At 37.2% G+C, this 16,808-nt stretch overlaps 2 protein-coding genes across 3 annotated transcripts; one reads left to right on the forward strand and one right to left on the reverse strand.

Annotated features, from left to right (window-relative positions):
• Positions 1 to 2,085: 2,085 nt before the first annotated feature.
• Positions 2,086 to 6,158, reverse strand: LOC128874377 (uncharacterized). The gene is made up of 2 exons (XM_054119123.1): positions 4,953 to 6,158; positions 2,086 to 2,958 (listed from the first exon to the last, which is right to left on the reverse strand). Exons 1-2 carry the CDS (start codon positions 5,801 to 5,803, stop codon positions 2,550 to 2,552), a joined length of 1,260 nt encoding a protein of 419 aa, XP_053975098.1. The 5' UTR covers positions 5,804 to 6,158; the 3' UTR covers positions 2,086 to 2,549.
• A 216-nt stretch (positions 6,159 to 6,374) lies between these two features.
• On the forward strand, positions 6,375 to 15,610 carry LOC128874378 (lipid storage droplets surface-binding protein 1). 2 transcript variants are annotated; one of them, XM_054119125.1, is made up of 11 exons: positions 6,375 to 6,608; positions 6,951 to 6,997; positions 10,291 to 10,619; positions 11,811 to 11,953; positions 12,242 to 12,427; positions 12,755 to 12,947; positions 13,922 to 14,091; positions 14,434 to 14,691; positions 14,762 to 14,860; positions 15,142 to 15,259; positions 15,326 to 15,610. In XM_054119125.1, exons 4-11 carry the CDS (start codon positions 11,825 to 11,827, stop codon positions 15,331 to 15,333), a joined length of 1,161 nt encoding a protein of 386 aa, XP_053975100.1. In that variant the 5' UTR covers positions 6,375 to 6,608; positions 6,951 to 6,997; positions 10,291 to 10,619; positions 11,811 to 11,824; the 3' UTR covers positions 15,334 to 15,610. The 2 variants fall into 2 exon arrangements, with proteins under 2 accessions (XP_053975100.1, XP_053975099.1); XM_054119124.1 differs by having other exon boundaries at positions 6,382 to 6,608; positions 15,142 to 15,610.
• Positions 15,611 to 16,808: the final 1,198 nt, after the last annotated feature.

The following is a 16,808-nucleotide window of genomic DNA, read 5'->3' on the forward strand; positions in this document are numbered from 1 at the left end:
GTGATATATTTACAATTGATAGAAAAACACAAATGGTGGAGTCAACGAAAGACCTGATACGAAAGATTTTTTGTTGAGAAATAGAGAAATCCTTTACTGTCTTGGTTGGTGCTTTGGAGCCTGATAGTTTAATGTCATTCGATGAAAGTACCGATAGAACCGAGCTTAACGCATAAATTCTTGTATTTATGAGTGTTATATTGACGAAATGATCGTTAGGTATTCATTGATGTTCGTTATTGGTAGTATAAAATTAGTAACGTTAATTGGCATCCAGGAAATCATAATACGTTTCGAATACGTCAGTACCCAAGACGGTAAAGGTTAGATAGATATAGCGACTTCTCGACAACAGTCGCGATTTTATTACAAAAATTGAGTCTCTGTATCTTGATTCGAGCGTACTGCTTGACAAGGATATTGAGATAAAGTAACAACAGTCACCATAATCAAGTCGAGACTTTCGTTGACATTATCCTAGTAATCGCTAAAATCAACAAATTGGTATTCGTGGGAAAAGGAATGACTGAAAATTCAAATCGAAATTTTGTTTCTTTTATAAAATTAGATTTTACGAGGCGTAAAGAAGAAGAATTCACGTACTACTAAAAAAAGACAAGTGTGTTCATAGTAAGAGGTTAATTTAATTTTCGTGAAATTGTTTGGCGTAGCCAAGATTTAGAATCGTGTGAAAGATTAGAAAATTCACGATGACCCTTGCCTCGCCTTGCTGCGTTATATAAGAAACAAAAATTCGCGCGTTAAATTTTTGCGGAAATGGTGCATCATGTGAAAAAACGAAACCAAAAAAAAAAAAAAATATATGAAATTTGTCGGAGCCTTGTGTAGAATTTTAGATGATCGATCGAGATTTGCGTCGCGTGGAACCAGCCAGGCGATAGAATTTTACTCGGTAAAATGCGTGAATGTTCCTAAAATTCGATATGTCTCCCCATTCGTGCCGTTCTTTCTTTTCTTACTTTCGTTCGTTTCTCACTTCTTTTTCGTTCGTTTACTTAACAATATCAGATCGTAAACGAGTTACCACGCCCGTTCACGCGTTACGATAACAAACAAAACGGTGAGAATCAACGATCGTTCTTTACAACATGATTTGTTTCACTCTCTGGACGGGAAACTCGTGCCTAGCTGCTCGCAAGATACAAATTGTTCATGCACTCTCTTTAATAATTAAATCATGCACCGATTCAATCGATATCATCCCCCTCCCCCTCCCTCCCCCCGTAATCGTAATCTCATGCGTCGCACGAATATACTCGGCGCGTTTGTGTGTATGTGGAACGTGTGTATCTAAACGAAGTATATATATATATATAAAATTAACGATAATGAAACCCACAAAATGAACAAAAAAAAGAAAAAACAAACAAACAAATGAAAATGAAGATGATGAACAAAAGAAATCGAACGAAATACTAAAATAATTTGCAATAAATATGAGAATTATAAAATGTATAAAGAGAAGAAAATTAAGGCACGCTGAGCGTACGCCACCTTCGATGCCTCATTGACCTCATCTAATGCTTTTTTATCTGTACATTTACAATTTGTGTACCAATGAGGAACGTTGTTTAATCATGTTGTTGATGTTATTGTTAAAGAATGAGATTCAATATTGTACATAACTATATATTCATTATAATTGATGATATAAATAATTATATACATAAAAGTAAACTCCAGAGCCCCCTTATGCCTCACATTTCAACGAGCGGATTCACGTCATTTTTTAATAAAAACAAACAGGTACTTTACAAGCATGGCTTGGGGAGGATGAGACTGGCAGCGTGGGAACGCGAAACTGCAATTTTCGATGTGCAATTTTCGTTTGTGATTATCTTATTTAGATAGTCGAACAAGTCTTTCTTCATCGTTGCAGTCATCGTTCATCCCACGCTGACGGAGTAATCCATGTCCTCATGATTTTGAATTCGTTGTACTCGTAGCGTTTATAGTGATTATTTTTAATTACCAATTCATACTCCCATTTTTGTTACCACAATTTGCAAGTAAGTATAGACAATATTATGCTACGCGCATGTGAGTTTAAAGTATTTTAAGTAATGATTGGACAATATTTTTATTATCGAGCCACAGTCCTCGACAGATAACAATAGCATCGCTGTTGTATACTCAACGACGTCGAATATCAACGGCTGGATACATAAAACTCAACGATGGACCGAAATTTGTTCACTATAAATTCCTAAATGTGCAACGCGAAAAATTCTTGCTCATCTAAAATTTAATATTAACGTAGACATGACCTCTACAAGGAAATCTAATAAAAAATAAGACTACAAGAATACAGGGACCTCTAAGGATTCAATCCTATCGCATTCTCTAAATGTTGAACGCAACAGGCTGCCTCTTATCACGATTACTATTATTCCACTGCAAAATAGTCTGGGACTATTTAGACCGCCTCTCGCTGTGCTCATCGCTCACGTTTCAAGTTAGCGATTAGGATCGGTATATCGCATCTCTGATATCTACACTCAAAACAAGTCCCAAAATTCGTAACAGCTTTATCCAGCCACGTGGTCGTATAGCTCCAGAAGTGCATCCAGCATCCTGGCCCGATATTCAGGCACGCTCTTCAGCTGCTCGCAGATTAGGGGCGTTCTGTCCACGTAGAGGATGTTCTCCAAGAGGTGTGGCTCGTCGGCGAAGTACTTGCTGGCCGCGCTGGGTTCCAGTAGCATGATGGGTATATTCAGAACTCCGTGAATCATGCACATGAGTCGCAGGTCTTCGACAGTTCCGATGAACTCGTCCCACGGGAAGACTTGGGAAATATCTAGGTTGGCTTCGCGCAGAGCGTCCGCCATTGATTCGTGGTAGATTTTGAATAATTCTTCGCCGCGTTCCTCGCGCTGCTGTCGAGTCGTTGTGAATTGCAGAAAGCAGAGAATATCGTGTGCAGGTGGGTTGTATCTAAAAGAGACAACGGTTTGTGTAGAGTTTGGTGTGTGTGGGTGTAAATCGTGCTTTGTGATTTGTTTTCAGATTCATTAGCGTTTCATGGTTAATGGATGTTATTGATATCGAACAGTAAATAGATTGACGCATAGCTATTACTCTTCTGACCCTTCTCAAAATATCTGTCTGAGAACTTCATGAAGGACGCGATTTGTTGCTTAATGACGGAAGAATGCTATCGTTTGTCTGCAAAACTGTATTCTAGTCTAAACAAGCAGATAATTGATCGCCGGAAGAACTGTACGGCAAGACGATAATGCTCGATACTTTGTGGTTTATTGAGAAAGAATAGTTTGTAAACTGCTCTTGCATTCTGCAGAATGACAATGCATGACAAAATTTGCGATATGCACGTTTCGTGTTATGTTATATCCGAGGAATGTTCTTTTAACATGAAAATATTCAATTTCCAATGAAACACGTAAACAGAGATACAATGAAAATTCGTTTCTATAAAAACGAAAGTTTTGTCCATTTACTGAAACCTTCTTTAACTTTTTGAAGTTAGGTGGGTTAAAAACTATCCCACCTTTTGCTTAGTTTTATTATATTATTTAAAGTTTTTCATTCGTGTGGCAATACTACGAACTAACATTAAAAGTGCAATAAGTGGAATCAGAAATCTATACAAGTCAAAACACGTGCAAAAATCTTGCAGAATGATCAACGACGTAAGCCAAATAAGGCTGACTTATGCCGAATAAGATTCTTTCCAAAATTTTCCACCCTAAAATATCTATAAATATAATAAATTTTAATTAGAAAATTTGTGTAACGTCGTTGCGAAGCTTCAAAACTATGGGAAGGATCGTTCAACTCGGAACACCTACACGTAAACATGTATCTGTCGCTGATAGCTTTGAAAAAAAAAAAAAACACTGCGGTGGCGCCATTTCAGCCGCAGATATGGGAAGGCGTGTGTAATGTGTGATAGGAAAGTTTGTACGCAGATTTATGTAGGGAAAGAGGAGAACTAGTCGGTCGAGACAGAATGAAACCAGAAATCTTAGCAACGGGAAATAAGAAGACGTGGAAGGTACAGGGGGAACAAGGAAGGACGCAACAAAGATAACCGAAGTATTGCTTGATACAATCGCGAAGAAACGTGGCAGATAGGAGTGGAAACTTGTGCATGACACATGGCAATTAACAGGCGACATCTGGCAGCTATAATAATAAAAAAAAAACCAGGATAGTAGTCGATATGACAGCGACCACGCTAAATGAATATAGCAAATAAAGAGGGACAATAGATTAGGGAAGAAACAAAGACAAAAGATACTAAAAGAAGACGATGAACTCGTGCTCAGCAGATAGGAAGGGAAAGTGGCAGCGAATCATTGGGCTCATTATATGCGATTAGAAGTCGAGAGAACATCGATTAGAAGAAGTAGGAGAATATTCTAGAAACCTAAGGTCACCTTAGTGACAGATCATCGATGCCGATCATTTTCTTGAAACTGCAGGCAGAGTTAGGTATGCTTCTGCCCTGACTTCCTTCTATGTTTACGTTGTTATATTATAATACTTCTTAAATTTACGTTATGTTATATCTTAAGGTAAGCTGTGGCTTCGAAACTTCAATGCTTAGGAGTTAAATTAACCGCTTTCTTAGCATTCTATTGTCACGGATGCTAAGCTTAGATTGACTTCGAACATGTAGCTCGATTCGTGATCGTAAACTAACTTGAGATTTGAGAATCAGGTCACCTTCGCCTCACCGACAATCATTTTATTGGCACTTCTAGTTCCAAAGAAATGAAACCTAAACAAACATTATTGCTGGTTGATTTGCTGCGTCGAACCTAGTGGTGACCGAGAGCCACCTCTCAAGTGCAAGGGGTTAATATAACATAAAATTTTGGAAAGGAATGCGGGCTATACTTTACGTAAACTTCGAAATGCATGTTACAATTAGGTACCAACTGTCATATTCCTTGGACTCTTACCTGACCAGTTGAAAATCGATGAGACAGCACTCCATAGGTTTATCCTCCTCATCATATTTGAACAAAATGTTATTCGCCCACAAGTCTCCATGACAAAGAACGTTTTTATGCTTGGAGGATGGCAACAGTTTCCCCGCGTGATCAGCAGACAAGTCAATCATCTTCTTCTTGAATTGTTCTCTCTGATCCTCGCTCAGCTCAGTCATCTCATCCACCATGGAAACGATGCCCTTCACAGCAGCCTCGAACATCGCTTTCGAACGGCCATCTTTGAGAGGCCAGAGAGTCTCCTGCATGCAATGGGAGAACTCTTCGTGCAGATTTTTCTGGTATACCTCCTCGAAGATGAAGGACTTGGCGTGGAATTTGGCAATAGTCTTCATGAAGATCTTGCAGTGTTCGAGATCAAACGGTTTGAACTTGTCCGTCATTTCGTAGCCGCTGTTGGCCATGTCCTCCAAGACTATCACGTCGTTCTCCACACCGAGGAAGCACTCTGGGATGCATCTTTTGTCGGGTCCGTCTAACACTTCAGGGAAGACAGTAGTATAAAGAGCGACTTCTTTCTTGAAACTACCGTATTGCTGGATAAAGTCATACTGAGGGCTGGTGGTCGGTGGCGGTATTTTCGTGAAGAAATTAATATTCTTCGTCTCCAAGGGCGACTGCGGACACGCCACGGTAGCCTTTAGCGTGAAATACTGGCCCATGAAGCCGTTCACCTTGTCTATGGGCACGACTTCGTAAGTGATCAGCGAGAAATCCTCCATGGAGTCCTTATGGAGCTTTTTGCGAATTATCTCAAAGCACTCCTCGTCTTTGAGGATTTGTTGCGTATTGAGATTACGCATCGCGTCTATTTGTTTCGTTCTTCGACTAATTATAATTTCGTTTTAACAGAGCGGGTAAAAATTGTTGAAAGGTACGTAGATTGGATCGTGGACTTCTCGTGGAATTCTCTTCCTTTTGGACCGGATTGCTTGATTTTCTCCGCTTCTCCTTTTTTAAATACGTCCGCCAGTCACGGGACAATATATCCTTCGATTTTACGACCCTCGCGTAATTAATCACCGCGAAAAACAAGTAATCAATGTCCGTAGATGATGTACGAGTGCGTAATCGATTGTTTCCGTTACGGTGATCGGGATCTTGAGAACCTCGCGCTGCGGAGGATGCCTGGATGGAATATTGGCCTGTTCAAGATCAAGATACCTTTATACGTTCGCGAAGAATCGCGTCACGTGTACGTTACAGAGGATGAATTATAGCGCGAACACGTGTGGCGTTATTTTCTCCTTTATTGACTTTGATTGAGGCTAATATTAGACGCATAAACGGATCTGATGGTTTCTCATTGACATTATTCGTATGAATCGATAGGGGACACACGCACACTGGATAGGGGTGTTGATAATGCTGGAACGATGGGACAGTGTGCTTGTTGTGTTCCGATGAATAAATAGATATAACTGGGCGTCGTTGTCGCATATTTCGACAACGTAACGAGACAGTCACGTGCTGAACGTGACGACGATCTAGTCAATCTCTCCTCGCGCTCCTTCAGACCGGTCACGTGAGACGGTTCGTAAATTTTCTTTTGTGAGACGATGATGGGAACACCGTTTTCGAAGGGATCGAGTGATGAGGCTCCGATGGGTGAGTAACTTTGTTGAGTGAATATTTTAATGTTTGTGTAATCCAGGGAGGAAGAAATAGAATATAGAGTATAAAGTGTATAGAAAAGTACTTTATTTAAAGTTTCAAAAAACAAACTTTATATATTTTGCAACCATTTTTGTTTGATAATATAGTACCAGAAATTAATTACTAAAATAAAAAAAAAAACATAACCAAATAGAAAGAAATCATGGAAAATATTATATTTGTTAAATTGCTCAAAATGTTGAATTAAAAAATGAAGGAACTACGATAATACAAAACTGTATTTATTTCGATTCTGACTCAAGACTGATCAAAACTGTATAATGTATTTCACAGGTGTCTACACTATCTTGTCCATCCTCTGTGCTACAGTAAAACTTCAAGTATGTAAATGTTTTAGCGATCTAATCATTCGAAACAGTTCATTTCTTTCATATTGGTTTCGTTTTCTTCATTGGCGCTTGTATAGTAATCACTTTTCATCCTCGGTTACTGTGCGCTTTAAAAATAGCTCGCTTATGTCGCGATTAGGGAACACGGTGCACGCTGCCATAATGATTCAGGCGATAGCGCTCGATCACCGCGCGCGGTACCCAAATGGCCACTTTCGATACCACTGCAAGTATTTTTAAACCGTCGTTGATACTTTGAATGTTTGGAATTTTTAATTCACTTGAAACTTTGCGTACCTAAATACTTCTAGTAAAAAGGTAGTAAAGCAATGATTACCAATCTCATTCTACCAATCAATAATAAAGCTTTCATAACACTAATATTATTTCAAAAAATTAGACTAGTGCTAAGCTCAGACAGAGATCGACACTGGGTATGTGAATCTACATTACCTACATACCTACGTTACCTACATTAACACTACAAATAGAAATATACGTAATTATATGTGATAACGGTAAGATCATTTCAATCCGCGTTTTTAGTAAACGTTACCAACGCTAAAATAAATGTTCAAATTCCGATAGTTTTCATGTGGAATATCACCAGATATACAGACAATCTTATCGTGTCGATACATACTTAATGACTCCTTTAGAAGACACACTTATCATTAATGAATACGAAGATTCAGAAAAGTGCAACGACAATTCCTTGTTAATTGAAATGTCACTGGAGTGATTTCTCGAGATGAATGCCAGCAATTTTCCGCTCGACATTGCTAGTTAGTGAGTTGAGTGTCAAACCTTTATTCTCTTCGCCATCGAAATGAGTGTCTATTAATCCGACCTTTTCATTTCTGCTGAAAGGACGACCACTTTGCACCAATTAGGTTCTGTTAACAACTTAACTGTATCTTATCATAGTATTAAAAATGCAACTGAAACTCAAGAATATTACGCAAATTCTTCACAACGAAAATTTTATTTTATTTTACATTTCTATACATTCTAAATTCATTCTGAAAGGGTGTTTCGCCTTTTCAACTGTTTTTAACACCATTGAAACGTGATTTGGTTTACGAGTGTCTTATTTCCACAAAACTTCAACCTTTGGGAAATTATCTAAATTATTTGGAATTTATATAAGTTATATTTTGGATGAGTTATCGCTTCCACTAAATTCCAACGGGAATTTTTAACCCTTAGTCCACGTTCCATTGAACTTGTAGAAAAAGCAATCGTGAATAGCGAGAAGAAGAAAAAAAAATGAAAATTACATTAGCCGTAATACTTTCTTGCCTGAGTAATAAAAGAGTCGAGAAGCATTGAATCGTTTCGCAAAGTACATTTTCTCGCGAAAGCGTTTCACAGCGGCGATAAATAAAGAAATAAGTTACTGACAACGTGATCAGCGACTATCCGTTTCAACAATTAATTGATTCACACACGAAGCTGCGATATCTGGGTACTAAATATAGGTATTAACCGACTTCTTTCGTTTTATTGTACTCTACCACAACTGCTCCATCTCATCGTGGTCTTACGACAATTGACTCGTTAATTTGCTGTAGGGTTTCAACTGTGAATCATTGGTTTCTTAAATAAATTTACTTTGATCGTTGTTAAAACATTAATAAACTTTTCTATTCGTGTATTCAATGATTCAAATTTAAAAAGAAGTTGACATAATCGGTTGAGTAATTGTAGTGTTAATGGCACCGGTACTGAAAGTAAACAAATCGTCATCAATCATCGAAATAAGTATAACGATTTCTTTATATACTCTTTGAGGACTATAAGCTGATAACTTGTACAATAATTGAGGTCATAGTCCATACGATGGACCCTACATATCATACGTCATGCGTAATGTATTCAGTGAATGCTCTGGTTGTATATACACGTCATTCTTTGACAAATTTGACGATGACGACCCGTCATGTGTCAGATTTTGTGCAAATATGAGTATGTTGCAGTCTTTGGCGATACTAAAACGTACCTCAAAGATTTTTTAAAGATTTCAAAAATCATGGATTTTACAGGTGTTTGAAAATCAATTTTTACCATACGTACATTGCTTTAAAAAAATTATGAATGAAATATGTTAATTATCACGAAGAGGACATTCATTCTCCACTGCTTTTATGAAACAATGAATCAATCACCATTCAAAATTAACATGTATGAGCGATAGCATCAAAATAATATTAGCCGTGTTAGACTAATATGCCTGTATCGTGTACATATTTATTCGTAACTAAAGATAGTACTTATCGCGAGCGTATTTGCGTTACGCGACTGAATCGCTATGCTTTCTTTCAAAATATGTCTACTCTGAAAAAATAAGACGTACTTCTGGTCACATCTATCCAGCTGGTTACTATTCCAACCCATATATATATATATATATGTGGTGGACTTTGAATAGCAATTAAGAACGTCTGCTGCCGATAATTTAGTTTTTTCGCTGCAGTTTTCTTTCCCATTGTGAATTTTCGCTGCCTATTATTACCTACCTATCGTGGCGCCATAATTAAACTTAAGCGTTTCTCTACTTTATCTTGAAAGTTGTAGATGAGTCTTAAGCACTCTTTGGTTGCTGAAAATTAATACTGTTGTAAGAATATTACTAAATACAAATTAATAGGGGCCTTCGAAAAACATTGAAACTGCACAAAAATGTATGAAATAATTTCTAGTTCATTTATATGAATACTGTCCAGCTCTTGATGAATTTGATTAAATTATTAAATACAGCATATTAACTACAACCCAACCTTTTCGGAGGCGGCGCAAAATAAAAAATTACCTACATTCAAAATAACCAACCTTGATTTAATATTTTGTCAGAGGAACAAAATTTTAGCCTTTAATTATTGATATTATTGTATCTGCTGTAGATATCATATCCATTAACGCTATTCGATATTTTCGCCCCCACTAATTATTATCCCAAACCTACTCAGACAGTATTTCCGTGTAGATAGTATACAGATATCATCGAATACCCGATGGCTAGGACCATAAGATATTTATCAATTTTATTTTTATCCCAGGCAAGCACCCCAAAATTTATTTTTATACTTTAATCCAAGATAGTGTCACGCTTCCTAACGTGCTGCATTCAAAAAAGAAAACTCAATTCGCAGATAACCGAACGAACACCTATATCGATCCCTACCGCAATTACTATTTAGCAACACGTGCATATCCATGATTTACGATTGGTATTTTTATTACTCGGAACACGTATACCCCTCTTAGAACAATTATGGTCGCAGGTATTTGAATGTGGGAACACGACTGATCTTGATACGGGCCGATTCTTATGGACGTTTCTATCGATCCTATTGGACCAGGGGACGAAGCAGAATCTGAAAAGTTTCGTTCGTGAGGCATCATGGTTGCCGCGCCTGTATCAGCGTGTCATAGGTCAAACCGATGAGATACTGTTTCGCACTCTGCGACGTGCAGTTAGCGGCGTGTTCTTCGGCGAAACACCAACTTTTCTGCCTCTCCATCTAACTTTGCATCCTGCTACGTTCCGTTATATAATTTCTACGCGATCGGAACCTTCCCCCGCTACCGGTCAACGTTCCAACGTCCTGAGGTGAGTATTTCACTAATCAATACAGCTAGCAATTGGTCGAGCACGATTTTCCCTCATTTTCGGATTCGATACTGGTTCTGAAAGCAATTTTCTTTTTTATCGTTCCTGAAACGAATACGTGCCCGTGCGATCGTTCTGGCGCGTTAGCACGGACTGAGCGGCGTTGAAATAAATAGATAGCTTCGCAGCATCCGTTTGTCGCGGTACCTAGATGCGATTATCCTCGAAGTTGATGAATTTTTCACCCGAGCCTCTTTCGTGACCTCGCCACGAAGACACTAAATATTAGTGATTCGATAAGAGTGATAGCGATAGGGGTATCGACCTGTATTTAAAATCTTATCGTCGCAAGTTCGAAACGCGTGACGTCATTTTGTCAACATGAAGATTATTGCTCTGGAGCCGGTAAAAAAGTTAAATGTTTACGCGTATAACTATGTCGAACTACCGGCTGGTTTCCACGAAATGGGTCTCCCTGATCTTTAAAAATAAAATTGCTACTAGAAAGATGATGTAAAAATGTTGTGATGATGTAGAACTATCTCCTCAACAAAAAGAGAATATCGCCCCTCGAAAATTGTAGACAAGGAATTTTTCTTTCGTTTAATTTGTTTAATTCGAAATTAATATGTATCTATTCATTCTTATCGCCGGAATATTTTGGTCGATAAATGTTAAAGATGTTTTCCTAAAATGTTTGTACTAACAAATGAATTTTGTTTACTACATATTGTTTAGAAAACCAAAGGAATCCTTCTTCGATCTGTTAATTATAATCAATAACAGTGACTATTTCGATAAGTTCGTTGGACTCACCAGAGATTGATACTTGAATGATTTAGTGTCGCGTTCCGACAGTAATTTTCAACTCAGTCTGTATTTCATACTTCTAATCTGCGGAGTCACTCGTACTGATTATATAATTCTAATTACGACATACCATTTGCTTGGTGTTTGTATGCTCTAACAGGTCAACGTAGTACTCACAACCAGCCAATCTGTGTGTTTTGCCATAATAGATCCGAGTACTACAACGTGCGATTTGACCCATAGCAATGTACAAAATAAACTTGCAAACGTGAACATGTTGATTTACATTTAAACAGAACGTAACAGATTCTGTCGTTTATTCTTTCTAATATTTTTAACAATGCTACAATACATTTACTAAGGATTTCCATATGGTTGCAGCGACGATCTTGGAAATGGCGCGAACGAATGCGAAAAGGCGGCACTCCGATTTGCCACATTTCGAGTCAGTTGCCAGAATCTCCAGTCTGCCTATCGTGGAAAACGGTATACACATTGCTGGTAATGTGTACGATAGGATAAAGGTAAACCTAAGAAATGTCCCTAATATTAAAAAATGTAAGACAAGTCCATCATTTCGTCTATAAATATCATTTCCATTGGAGGATCACCTTAAATTTTGTTTATATACAACCCTATAGTTTTGTGTACTGATAAGTTAGTGGACACCAAAGAAAAATCAAGGAATAAACGTATGATTTTCATACAACCTTTGGTAGAATTCTTCGAAAATTGTTATTCGAAATAGATTAAAACATTTATTTACACAGAATCATTTTTAATATAAAGTGACCAAAACTTTCAATGTTTAGCGATCAAATTCATTGATGAACTGGAGTTTGGGCACTGCTGAACATTCATTCGCGATCGCAACGGCATCGGCGAAGCCAGCGATCTACGCGCTGAACGGGGCGATCATGACTATCGATCTGCTGCTCTGCAAAGGTATCGACATCGTTGAACAAAGAGTGCCAGCCGTGCACCTACCTCCCCATCTTGTAAGTTCACGTGTCTATACTATAAGAAACGTGTTTAACAAATTTTCATTAAATAATCCCTCGGTTTAAGCTTGTAAATATTTTAAACCAACGATATGTTTAGTTTTTACTTATTATTTAAAATTATTATCTAGCGATGTCAAATTAAAGTATTACTTCATTTCGTAAACCTACACATAACTGAGAAATAATTTCTTTGTTGAGAAATAAACTAAACTTTACGTTGATAAATAATCTATGTAATTGAGTTCAAGTTTAAATATTTCTCTTCTACTCCACGTACATATTTGATGTTTCTTAAATCAATTCGTTTTGTATGTTATTAAGATGTACTGCAACGCACGGGAATATGTGAGCAACAAAATCGTCAGGCCTGTGCTGATGCGTGCCGGAAGTGTAAAGCAGATAGGAAGTCAAGCTGCGAACGCTGCAGCGGACAGATTGGACGATGCTCTTACTGTCGCAGATAAATACGTTGATCGTTACTTGCCTCCTGATCCCGCCGACAAAGTTATAGATGGTAGGTCAAAGACAATGCTTACAGTTTATTATATATGTTATAACAAAGAGTGTTAATATTCTGAAAATCGAAACATAAAATAAAGAATTGTTTAAGATTTTTTAATATACACACAATCAATTCATAAAGCAATTCAAGGAAGGAAAAATTGGTCAAAAACTATCATGATATTAAGAATCTACAGAGTAAAATCTCTTCTTAAATAAAGTAATAGTCTGGAGCCTTAAAAATAATATAGATATATAATATAGATTAAATAATGGATTAATAGATTATTAGATAATAGATATATAGAATAAATAAATAAATAGTATAGAAGAATATGCATTCGACCAGATTTATGACACCGGCTACGTAAACTGTAACAGTTTTCCTTTGCTACTTGGAAAATGTTAAACGTGCCACAGGTCACGTAGACACGAGTTTCCTTTAGCGAGGAGTGACAATAGAGTTATACCTGGAGCGATGAAAGCAGTCCCTTCGGCGGTTTATCACAGGTCTGACTGTGACAGGCTGCCAGACTAGAATAGCTTATGTAGCTCCCAAATGAAACCATTTGGTTAGCTAGACCTAGAGTCTAAATACAAACCTTAGACTTATGAACACTGATTTCTACCAGAGGTAACGAGGTGGAGACTTCAATGCCAGATAGAACGATGGATAGAAAAACCGTAGGCACTGATGATCGTTTATGTTCTTACTTAGCAGAACACTAAACAGTGATCGTCTCTGCAGTTTTGCTTCTGTTTAAGTTTTATCGAACATCCTCCTCGCCATTTGAATGAAAATATGGCTTTTTTGTTTAAAATCATCACCATGAAAATTTTTAAAAAATAATCCTAAGAGCATTCTTCTTACCGTTTCTCAATGTCTCCTAAATCGATAAAGTCACTTACTCCTTCTATTTCTGGTACACCAAATTATTTTTGTATGAAAACTGTGAGATGCCTATTCCATGAAAGTAATTTTTTCAGAAAATACTCCTTCCAAATCTGTGAGCAAGGCTACGCGGACCATTAAACACGGCGCCAGATTCTCTAGAAAATTACAAAGAAGATTGACGCGTCGTACGTTAGCAGAAGCTCGAGCCCTCAAGGAGCAGGGAACAGAGTGCATTCATGTACTCCTGTACGTTATAGAACTGGTAAGTAAACATGGCAAGTAAACATGAAACGTAAAATTCAAAAAAGTGACGTTTAATCTTTTCGTTTTATTTTTAATAATCACACCAATGTATAAACATTAGATTAAAATATCTTGTTACACGTGTATCGTACTTTTGTACAACAGTTAAAAAGTAGAAAACTCATTTGAATATCGTTCTCCAATTACGTGGATATCGATAAACCAGACTACAATAGACTTACAATCCGAACGAACTGTCTTCCATCGAGGTACAATTGACAATCCTTTCCAACAGTCCACTATTTTTCCGTTTTGATAGACCTATTATTTGTACGAAGATAAGGAAGTTGACGTTTTGCAGTTAGCAACGGATCCAAAGCTAGCCTATCAAAAAGCCAAAGAGTTGTGGGCAACGTTAAGTTTGCCTGAACCAGAAAATCAAGCTCGGCCAGCAACTTTGGAACAGTTGTTGGTTCTGCTTACTCGTGAATCCGCACGTCGCATCGTCCATCTCGTGAATGGCACCACAACATTAGCAAAAAGATCTCCTCGAGATCTTGGCAGAATTCTCGTTAACCTTTCCCATCAACTACTCGCGGTTGCAGACGCCACGTTAACAGTCAGTATCGTCGCGTATTACCTTTACCTTAATTCCACGTTAAACTATTAATTTCGTTGTTTATTTCAAGATGGTACCACTCATCGGCATGAGGGACGCAACGAAAGCGCGAATGTCAGTACTCCTTTCAGCTATACAGAGGCTTAACTCTACAACAAATCGTTTATTGGTACGTAGAAGCTAATCAAATTTTTATTTATAGTCTCAAAAATTCAACTACAAGTAGATCGTGTATATTTATCCATTATTTAAACACCAATTTTTCTCGAAAACTACACTATCAGGATATTTTTCTTTTCTTTTTCCGCGCTAATTTTAGACCAAATTTTAGTTCCTAAAAATTAAATTACATTAGTACGAGAAAAAAGAATAATTCAGGTCTGAAAGGGTTAACAAGTTAAGTCTACTTAGTTGCTAATTCATCGCTACATGTTGGCATTGCTTTGACAGGAGCGGTTAGCAGCTTTCTTAGCTGGTCGTCCGACTGTTTCCAAGGTAACACATGTCCAGAGCCATCAGCAGAACCACAATAACCACATGTCGATGTCTTCCAATCCGCCAGTAAATGGTATCGAGTAACGTAGTCGCGTTTAATAGTTGCTCCACATGAGTGTTTTTTTGTTTTTATTTCAAGGTCAATGACAAGAAGAAAGATCTCTGATCGAAATTTCACGAGTTAGTAACACGTCCAATTCGCCGCAATGACACGGCTCCGAATCGCATTCACCATCCTCGGATAATAAACGGTCGATTTCATTTCTTATTCTTATCGAATGGCACAGTATATCGGTGTCGTATTAGCCTTCAGCTCTCACATTTTAATGCCTACTTAACAATGTTTATTTCTGATGCACAAAATGTAACGTTTAGAGGTAAGAAAGTGTAAAAATAAAGATTTGTTTTTCTCTTCATTCCAGTACCATGGAAACGATTTTATTTCTCATAGATTCCTTCGCGATCTAAAGAGTCGATGAGCAAAAGGTAGATTGAGGTTTTCAGGATTGCAGGTAAAATTCCTTCGACAAAGGAATCGAATTACGACCGATGCTGGTATGTAGCTCTCTTGTCTCTTTAAGCGACCAATGTTCACGTTACGAATCGTTGGTTGCCAGCCGCAGATCTTTTACTGGTCAATTGAAGATAGAAAAAGCTGAGAAAAATGTTGATAGCTTTGGTCTGTATTAATGTTGCCAGGTTCCTCAAGAATTTCCAATAATTTTCTATATTTTCTGGAAAAATAATTTTTTTCATTTTGCCGTTGTACTTATTTGGACACAACTGAATATACTCGTGTTCTTCTTTCGTTCAGAGTTGATGTATCATCCTTGTGGCGAAAAATGTTGCATTATCACATCATAAATCGTGGTATCGTTACTTTGAACGATTACAGCTGTTATCAAGCACAGTGGGTATACTGAAGCTGCTTTGAAAAACGTTTGAACTTCATTCCTCTTAATAAAATTTATAGTCATCATAATGAAAATTAGCTTATTATTAATTAAAATAATATTACGTTTAAAATTTCTTTAATAATAGAATATTATTTTTGAGTTAATTTTCAATAATCAGCCATATCATTTAATCCCTTTAATTTACTGCAATTGAGATTAATATCTTGAACAAAATTGTACTCATCATTGTCCTGTTAAATAAATCTTCAAGTACTGTTTTCTTCAAATGTAAATATATTATTGGCGATGTTCAACAGGTTTCACTTTAAATGTATTTATAATATTAAACATGTTTACTACATAAAAAGTTTGTAAAATAAACGAGGAAGACTTGGAAGAAATTTCCTTTGTTCGTTCAGTTTTTATTTGGAGCTCTCAAACTCCATTTATCTTGGGCCCCATAAATACGCCACTGGGCATTGAGTTGAAGCGGATAAAAGGAAATATAATCCGTGGGAGCAACATAATGAACCACTGCAAAAACAGAGTGCAGGACAAGTCTTAGGAGGCAATAATTGAATGAAAGAAAACTGCACGTGTAAAGTATTTTGCCGTGAGAACCAAAACAAGTTAATACAATGTAAAGATTGGAAACAATTGTAAGCTATCTCCATTTCTCAGCTTAAAAGTAAAAGTCGAAAAACAAACAAACAAAATAATTTCAAG

This window comes from Hylaeus volcanicus, chromosome 3 (assembly GCF_026283585.1).
Source record: "Hylaeus volcanicus isolate JK05 chromosome 3, UHH_iyHylVolc1.0_haploid, whole genome shotgun sequence".
NCBI lineage: Eukaryota > Metazoa > Arthropoda > Insecta > Hymenoptera > Colletidae > Hylaeus > Hylaeus volcanicus.